Source organism: Boleophthalmus pectinirostris, unplaced genomic scaffold, assembly GCF_026225935.1.
Source record: "Boleophthalmus pectinirostris isolate CB_2022bp ecotype Guang Dong unplaced genomic scaffold, ASM2622593v1 HiC_scaffold_12, whole genome shotgun sequence".
Classification (NCBI taxonomy): Eukaryota; Metazoa; Chordata; class Actinopteri; order Gobiiformes; family Gobiidae; genus Boleophthalmus; species Boleophthalmus pectinirostris.
Window position 1 is genome coordinate 26,828,559 of NW_026571018.1, and position 10,102 is coordinate 26,838,660.

The window sequence follows — 10,102 nt, forward strand, 5'->3', positions numbered from 1 at the left end:
CTAACACTGAGCTGTGCCTGTTTGTGTGTCCAGCTCAAAGAGGAAAGCTAAACAATCTGAGCTGTGCTGTGGCTCTGTGCGGCTAACACGAGGCTAGCACCCATCCCCTCTGTGTTTTGCTCTCTCAGGACAGTGATACACAGATGTTGGTAGACGCACACAGCCAATCAGCTTAAAGAAACGCAGGGAGAGAGGAGAGAGCGAGAGGGAGAGGGAGGGGGGAGGAAAACAGAGCAGCGCTGCACAGGAAGGTGGACAATAACAAGATGAACAGGAGAGACGCTAGGAAATGAGTGGCCCATCAGCATAAAAATAAGCAATTCTAATGTATTAAAATCTAAGTAAAAGGTTGGTATCTTTACATGATTGTTTTGTTTCAGGTAAATGCTGAGTGAGCATGCTGTAATTCTACTTAACCAATGAGGGCTCAGGGCAGCAATAACAAGCAGGTCAGAGCGGCAAATAGCCAGTGATGGTCTCTGGCTAATTGCATCTACCCAAGCAAAAAATGCACCAAAAAGGCCTTCAATGGAGTTTATGAATGACCACAAATGCACCACTCCAGACTGAATTGAAAGACACGCACAATCTCCTGGATAATGTTTGCTGACACTGTACTTCCTGTGTATCCTGAGCCATGGGAAAAGCGTTTTATACTGGGCATATTGTGCTTTTAGAAACTATGCTTTTAGTATATTTTCATAATTTTATATGAGCAGCGGCAGCTCTTTCTGGATTTTCCGAGTCTATTCCTGGGATATTGTGGAGTGGAAAAATAATCATGACCTGACTTAAGAGTGCACTGTCTGGAACATGGTCCACAGGTCATAGGCTACTGTTTGAATAACACTGACCATTAAGATATTATTTATATCAAATGTAACCTTTTTCTGAAACCAAAGATCTAATACTTTGGGACTATTGGGATCTAATAAAAACAGTTACAGCTTTTGTTTTTATTATAGAACTTCCATGGAGGGACATTTTAAAAATCTGTCGAAGATATGTTTAATGCCATACTATTGAACACTGCAATAGTATGTTCAATAAACAATAACATCTCCATGGAAACAAGCGGGTGGCCGACCCTCTACCAGAAAAGTTATCCACAGCATGTTTACATTTTCAGCTCAGAATAAAGAAAAAACATACCAGTTTGCAAACAATAACATATTTGTGGCTAAGAAATGACACTGAGTCTAAGTTTAGCCTAAACACTGACTTATGGCCACACTGGCTCTGGTTAAGTAAGTGCAACGGGAGCATAATTAGGGTCAATATGTAATTCCCAGGACAGAGGGCGGAAGTGGGTGTGCGCACCAACAATGACAGCAGAGGGAAACAGGAGCAGGGAGGGGACATTGCATAAGATAAAAGTATTATACAAAATACCAGTGCTTGGAAGAGAGTCACCCAGCACACTGTGGCCTGGTTTAAATTAACAGACAATTACTGCCCCATCTCCAGGGAGCAGACATAAAACAAGGAAGTACTGCCAGCCTATTCCTGTCTCTAAATTCTGCCGCATCCACTTAAGCATGCATTTATCAAGCTCATTTATCAAGTCCATTTGGAGAACACTTCCGGACCATATAAGCCTACTCAAACTTTTTTTTAAGACAGCCATTCATCATGTCTGTGTCTGCTTTTACACAGCTCTATGTGAAATGTCGAGATTAGCTGTTTGTGACCCTATTTGGCATTAGGTTATAAAAAGGAAAATGTGCAGAGGACGTATAGGAGACAAATTGGGACTGGCAATAATGCATTTTTATTTGCTAGTATGATTTTATTTATGGCATATTTGTTCTAGCTTTCCAATTATTCAAACTTCTAAGTGTAATTTCTGCTGAAGTCAATCCACATAAAAAAAATATTCATTCAATTTTGTTCTGAATTATATGGCCATGGCCACTGATCTGCCCCATAAACCCTGAGCCTCATCTAATTTGCAGTGAGTGGCTTTTCAAACACTGATTGCAAAACATACAAATGATAGTAAGACTTCCTTCCTCTGCAGGTTAACTTTTGACAGCACATTACAACCTAAATAAGCACGATTATGATTTATTTTCATAATTAAGCAGGCCAACTATTCAAGATATTACAAAAAACAAACAAAAAATAAATCTAATATTTTCTCCTCATAAAATGGTAGCCTACAGCTCCATCTTTCTATCTAATGATGATGCCAATTAATCCAAGCCTGGCACAACCTTACAATAACATAATCTATATTATATGGTAGAATATTTTCACATGTTTGGCAAAGTTTGTTGAACTAGTCATTTGTTAAAAAGTTAAAGTATATTGACATGAAGCATTACTTTGAGCTACATGACCACAGGGGAGCAGCTGTTTGGGCTTGTCCACAGAAAATCACACTGTAACATGTGCTGTGTAAGTGATATTTGCCAAAGAATGACACACATTAATCTCCCAATAAAACGTGAGCATTAAACACATGTATGGGGAGGAGAGGTGCTGTGGGGATTCCTGACATACTGCGCAGGGGCCTGGGCATGCCAGCTGCAGGAATGTGCCTCCTGTACCAGCAGCATGGACATGTGTGCACAGACACATGTACACACTCACACACACTTCTGCTTACAGTGGAGGCAATAGCACAGGCAATGCTTGTGACAATATTTTTAACACTATTTGTAGTACAATTTAAAATTATTGTCTAATATTTAAACTATTATTTTCCTTTTTGTATTATAGGACCACCACTGACATTAAGCAGTAGTACCCTATTTGAAAGTGAAAGGAGGAAGTAGGTCTCTACCTCAACTCTTGCAACCCCTTTGGCATAACTGTAATATGTATGCACAGACTTTTTGGGTACATATGCAGTTTTAGAACAGCTTTTTCAGATGGAGAAGTGAAACAGAGATAAACAGCCAACACACTGTCATCCCAAAATGTATTATGGCAACAAATCAGGCTATTAGAGGTTTGTGATCCATAAAATTCTTAAGAATGTTTTATTCATAAAATAAGTTGTTTTCATATATGCATGCATTTAACAGCTTTTGTATGTCTTATGTACGTCTTAAATAACAAAATATAAACATTTTATGATCCAGGTTAGTTTCAAATCTGCTATAAGTTATCAATTTACGGTGTTTTTGTATGATAAAGGACCAACCTTTTGTTGTTTTGTTGGTTATCCTCTTGTAAGTATAAAACATGCCAAGTTTAAAAATAAGACTATGTGTATTCGAGTTTTGGCTCAAGTTGATTTTACCAGAAAGTTATTACATCACATTTGTATAACATATACTCCACAATCATGTTTGTTACAGTTAAGATAGCAACCAATATCAGTGGTAGCTGTGTAGATGTTACAGTACAAGACATTTAACCACAGCACAGTAGAAAACAGATTGTGTGGGTGTCATAGCTCAGCGCAATCAAGAGACCGCACACATGAGCTTTACTCTTCACACTGGTCTGTCTGTCCACTCCACACAGCTGCTTTCACCAAACACACACAAACGGCTCTGCACTGTCTCATGCCAGGAATGCCTCTACCTACTGCTTCAAAGTCCGATTTTGTGCAAGTCAGCAGCGTACACAGGAGTTTATGGTATTTAGCTGTACCTTAATTTATAGTGTGGTCGGTGATGTAAACCTATTGTAGACATGTTTGAGCAGATGGGCTTGTAAGAGTCACTTCAGGTTTCCCCTTTTACCACACAATGACTGCATGCCCACTGCCCCGTCTGTAAAGCTATAGTCTTCAATGTGGCTTTGTATTTTAAGTCCACTAAACACTTAAACTAGACTCAGAGGGTAAGACCTCAAACAAAGCACTGGTCCAAAGTCAGTCATAAAATAGACTCAGAGCTGGGCAGGCTGGTTCTGTAGTTCAAAGTTATTATTTATTAATTATGAATCATAATATGGCATAACACTTCTAACAGCACAACACTTATAGCAGCAGACATATTGATAGAGGTTATTTTCAGTCTTTTTTATCAGAATCATAAGTATTTTTGATTATTATATTTTGGTAGCTCACAAATACTTATTACTGTGTTGTCTGTGTGTCTTTTTAGGATGTGTTACACTTTGTACTCCACAACAATCGTAGATGGTTGAAATAGTGCTAAATTATTATTTTTTATGCCCTTATTACAGTCACTTACAGCACTAATTCAGTGGCACCTTTTACAGAACTAAACCCCAAATTCTTTAAGTTAATACAGCATTGACATTTTATTTAACTCCATTCTGGCTCCATAATAACATCTTACTTCATTGCATGATCTTGAGTAAACATCTACAATATTCTAGGCCAATAGTGTAATACTACTGTGAGCAAACAGTTTGTCACTTGAGGTTACAAATAAACAATGAGTCAAAAGTTCAGAGATATGTATTTAGCAAAACAACCTGAGCCTGTAACTATTTGTCAAGAGTGCATCCACACAACAATAATGTATTTGTAATGTAAATGAGCTCAAAACATGGGGTTTCTTGCACCTCCCCCTGCCCCGAAAGTGTGGACATGAAACTCCCAGATCATGAATGTGGGCTAAGATCAAGTGGTTTTGGGGCTTACGACCTGAGATCTACAAAGGCATGTCTCTTTCTCATAGCATGGTGGAGGATTAGTGCAGTTTTTTTCAAAGACACAGTGAGTCTCACTTTTCACAGCGTCTGAAAAGCCACAACAAAGAAACTTGTCATTGAGCCGGACTCCTCCACTGTGAACATGCCCCGACCCAAACAGGTATCAGGAAATCCAAGACCCCTTCCAAATCCCAGGAGGGGTAGAGCCACCAGGAAACTAGGTGATGACTGTACAAAAGTTCACTACATTGTTTGTGTTGTGTTTATGATAGATAGATGGATACTTTATTGATCCCGAGGGTTCATGCACACTGCAAAACTATAAAATATTGTATTACACTTTTTTGGTTGGGGTATTCAGTGCCTTAAAATGTCTAAAATGTTGTGATAGCACAACTTCAGTCTCTATTAAGGAAAGTGTGGTTCTTGATCATCTAGGAATCAGTACCTCACAACCACAAAGAAAGAATGAATGAATACATTGTTAGTAATGTATAATTAATGCTGTGAATCAAATACATTTTATATTAATAGCCAGTTCTTTAGAGTGAGATATTCTATATATTTGCTCTAACTAAGCTAATACTCAGTGTTTATTTTCTAATTAGCACTGCCTTAAGCTATCTGCCTTCATTTCCTATTTTACGAGTTCTACTAGCATAATGCACATACTCTTTTTTTATTTGACTGTCACCGAGAAAATCTTAGTATAGCTCAAATGTAATTTTATTGTGCTGTATGCTGTATAGGAATCCCAAAATGCAAGGTGCACAGTACTGCTGTACCTCTAATGATTCCCAGCCTCTTCTTGTTACGCTGGAACTTTGTAAACCTCCCAGTGAAATCGCTGGGGTCAGACTCAAGGGAGGACATGGAGGCGATGCGTTGAAGGACGATCTCATCCTCTTTTGGAAATTTGGGACAGTCCTGGTTAAGTCCTGATCCCTGAGTCTGGGTTTGGTTCTGGTCCGGATTCTGTTCTGAGGCAGCGCTCTCAGCCTCAAAGCTCCCACTGCTACGTCCATCTTCCAGAGACATGCCTCCAGCTGGACAGATCAACAGGAGCTTCACCCACTCCTATAACTCAAACTATGAATCTGCTCATAGCCATCTTTCTACATTATGCTTCATTAAAGTAAAAACAAAAAACAAAAAACAAAGAAAACTGCACTCCAAGATTAAGAAGTTGCTATTCCAGTTCAACAGAGCATCTTGTATGAGAGAAACGCCTTCCCATTCAATGTCCTTGTATCCAGTTATAAAGAAGGTGAGCTCATTGCATTGCTGCTGGACATACAATTCTCCACAGGCGTATCTTCTATGTATGTCTAATTCATGCTTAAAAATAGCAATTTGTCAGTTTATTCTTCAGTCCTTGGGGATAGTTCTCTCCAGAAGTCTTGGCTTGGAGCAGGGTATCTTGTGCTCTGCTGTCTCCCACCTGTCTTTTGTCCCGCTGTGGTAGCTCTGAGGCACAGCTGTGCCTGGGAGCTCTCAGGTGGTGCTCGGGGAGGATCCTGTTGCAGAGCTGGGGCTTGATTGGGTGGTTTGGGAACTTCTGGGTGGTTCCTCCAAGCCTTCACCCTCCCCGTGTTCTTCTTTTCCTTCTTTTTGTCACTCCGGGGTACTTTCTCTACCTCGTTCTACCATCCCTGAAGACTATTCACTCTTGTGTCTTCTTAGACTCTTTCCTTAAAACTATTTCCATCCCTTCAGCTCTTATATGTCTAAAGCATGACACAATCTTCTCCGCATGCCATGTGGGTGTGAGTCTGCAGTTCGCAGACACTGGTCGAGGCTGTTTAGCCAGTTACAGTAACCTCAGCGTGTTAATGGTATTGGATTACCGAGGGCGGACACACCCCTTTTGACAGAAGGAAAACTAAGACAAACACAAACAACCACAATTAAAAAAAGAAAAAAACTAGGCCAATCTCAAACAAGTGCTGAATGAGCGGGAGAAAGCTGCTGGACTTGATTGGCAAATGTTTGCGATGGAACACATAATCAACAAAGTAAAAAACTATAAAAGGAACATTCAGGAAAGTAATACGATATTCTATTTATTTTATTTGGGTGCTGCTTTATAGGCAGTTTTCTTACATATTTGCAATTGTCTTATGCAAATGTTAATAAAATCGAGAATCTTGAGTAATATATGGGACTAGCTATTCTGATTTATTTATTTAGTTCATACAGTGTTTTTTGTCAATGACAGTGAACATTGAGGGGTTGGTGTTGGTGTCGGTGTCGAAGCCTGTCTCAGGAGAAAGCTGCCTCCAGGTGAGTGCTGTGTATGCCTGTATCGTCATGACGACAGCTCCTCTGACGCTACTCAGGAGAAGAGGGCTCAGTGCAGATAACAAGCTCTATCAGGGTCTTCTGGGGACAACATCAGAGTAAACAACTGTGAGCTGTAGGTTTTTGGGTTTTTTTTTTTTTGTCGATTGTGTCTAAGTTGAAAATATTTCATGTGTTTTATTAGTCGTCTGATTATTGTGGGATTATTGAGGATTTATATGAACAACAGAAGAAAGTAGAAGGCATGGAGTGAGTTACCTGGAAATATTGGTATGAGTCACTGGTTTTCTGCAATTTTAAATGTAAATGTGTAGTTTACTAGTAAACATCTGTATTAATAGCTGTTTTTGAATTGTGGGTCTATGGTCTTGTCAGTGCAGTTTGGGTCAGATACATGTTGTTCATAATATAGATCCTTTAAATCAAACATATTTTTATTCACAAATAGAAATCAGTAAGATTATTTATTTTGGGGAAAAAATGTATTGCTTTTTTTGCTGTAGATCCCGTAAGTGTGTGTTATCAGGTAAACCTCTCATTCACTTTTCTCCCCTCATATAACAGCTCTTCATTTGCAGTGGCAGCAGAAGGGTTAACGTGGCACAGGGAGGAGGCAGTTATGAGGCGTGCCATCCCCCTGGGACAACAAACGCCAAGTGCACACACACGCTCTTTCAAACCCAAAACAACATGGTGCTTGTCCTTTCAATTAACTGTCGCCTCCACCCAACCAATCACAGTGCGGCTTTTTGAGGGCCGTGTGGAGCAGTGGAGGTTAACAAATGCACCTCAGAAAACGGGCTCCACAAGTTTCCTCCTGTTTGTTTTGGCCTGATTAGTCACTTCTAGCACTGGGTCAACTTCAGCACGTATACTTCCACTGTGTCAGTAGAAGTGGTTTAATAAGGATTCAATTCATTATGTAATTCTGAAAAACTTAATCTAAAAATGGCATACTCGTTCTAAATGTGAAATTTCCACTGGTGTGCAATCTCCAACCCACGTACCGGGCTAATTACTATAATGTTATTGTTATGTGTTAGATAAGGGGAGTTGTCTTGACTTGACTCTCGATGAAAACACACCCAACACACTTAACCACAATTAAGTTGTCTTCATATTTTGACTTCCTCAGAACATAAACATTTCCTGTTGTTTTCTTCTATTAAATCCATTTAAGCACAGTTCTAACACTGCTCAAATTTCACATAATAGCTATATTATAACACTTTGCAACCTCCACTCAAAGCACTTTATGTCAAGGAACCATTCTTTTTATACATTCAAACCAAAACCAGTGTACGCTAGTACCAGTGGCATTAAAGGCAAAGCCTATAAAAAGTTGAGTGTATAACATTACAACAATGTGAATTGGTAAGACCTGGGATCAAAACATCAACCTAATGGTCAGTGGGCAAATGCTTAACCAAGTTACTTACAGTCACTGATAGTCGCTCTACACAACTTGAATCATCATAGAATCTGAATGTGTCAGTCGTAAATTCACTTTAGTGACTAATATTTGCTTTCTGGGCTGTTCTTCCTCTTTCTTCATATTTTGACGGCAACAGAAAGGTCCCCAGTACACTAGAAAAATAAACAGCATTCCTTCCCACACAAGCTCCCTTTACACACAGAAGCACTTTGAATACAGACCTCCACAGAGGCATTGGTCCACTCTTGCAATGAGTGCACAGACCTCAAACCTCTAGCTCTGGTTCTAATAATCAAAGCATCAAAAATCTCCATCCCACAGACATACAAATATAAAAAGAAACTGGATCACAAGTTTGTAAATTTGTAGGCAATCAAAAGTGTAAGATCATGGAAGCAAGGGCATCCTTCGACAATCACCAATCACTCACACATCACATTTAAGCAAGGTGGGTAAAGCGTTGTACCCAAGGACACAACAGTATGCACTAGAGCCACTCCTGCTCCAATCTCTAGATTTCCCAGTGCTCTCCTATCCTATCCTAGTGCCCACCCAACCCTGACTTCTGAGATCAGACAAGAAGGGGTCACAAGTCAAAATGATAATTAAGTGATTGTATGCAAAGCATACAACATTTTCTAAAACTTTAAGGGCAAATCAATAGCAGTTCTCCCCATTAAACAACAAGGAGCAGTGTTATGCCATTTTAACACTACACCATGCAGATAGCCTACGACATAGAGATCATGTATTAATATCTAAATGCAACACTGTCACTAACAAATTGACCTAGTTTATTTTAGAAATCCAACTATTGTACTCTCTGTGCTGAGTCATGCTTGTATTTTTGCCAGTAGATCTCTGTTCATCCAGGCCTGAGCTAGTGCTGTAAATTACTGATAACGAACACAAACCTACAAACTCTGTACCATTCAGCAGTCTAGTCATTCAGCAGAGCATCTTTGTCACTTAATTAGTTTAGTTAAGATAATTTTGCAGTGACCTGACGTCGGGTCAGTATTAGTTTGCACACAGATTATGGAGTATGGTGCAACCCTGATTCAAAGGGTCAGCAAAAAATGTCAATGAATCACTTTCAACACAATCAGTGGCTTTGTGCACATGCCCCAGTGACAGTTTTTACAAGGTAAGAATCAATAGCAGATTTGGTTATGTTTGTCCACAAAAATCACATCTGAGGTTGAAACTACAGGATTGACTTTTTAAATTTCTATAATAAGACCCTTAGAGACAAGACATTTTGTTTGTAGAGGAAATTACTATCTAAATATTTGTAGCTTTTGTGGTTTGCTGATTGTGACCATTAAAATTGCCATTTCAACTGTGATTAATCTTGTAGCCTATTCAAATGAGATACATCAAAATGATGCATCAGTCAGTTACTGTCAACGATAAAGTATCTAAATAATGTGACTGTGACTTCTTTTAATGAACGTTTTTACTGGCAGATTCAGTTTTGCATCCAAGCAGAAGCGTTTGTTTTGTGAGGAGGGATCATAAGAGATGACAGAGCACTGCAGATGTCCTTCTGTTGTGTCATCCCTAAAGGACTAAAGCGCTACAATGTCGCCCCCATCAGGTCAAAGGAGGAAATGTATTCAGTCGAACGTCTATGTGCTATAGAGGGATGCAAGATTAAACAAAAACAACAACAACAACAACAATTATTATTATTATTATAATATTATATTATTATTATATTATTATTATTATTATTATTATTATATTATTATTAATATTAATAATAATAATAATAATAATAAT

General features: G+C 38.9%; 1 protein-coding gene across 1 annotated transcript in view; it reads right to left on the reverse strand.

Annotated features, from left to right (window-relative positions):
- fryb (furry homolog b (Drosophila)) overlaps window positions 1-6,331 on the reverse strand; it is a 52,177-nt gene extending 45,846 nt beyond the window's left edge. Inside the window, 1 exon segment of the mRNA XM_055148365.1 lies at window positions 5,367-6,331. Coding sequence (XP_055004340.1) covers window positions 5,367-5,619 — 253 coding nt within the window. The 5' untranslated portion in view covers window positions 5,620-6,331.
- Between the last annotated feature and the right edge of the window lie 3,771 nt (window positions 6,332-10,102).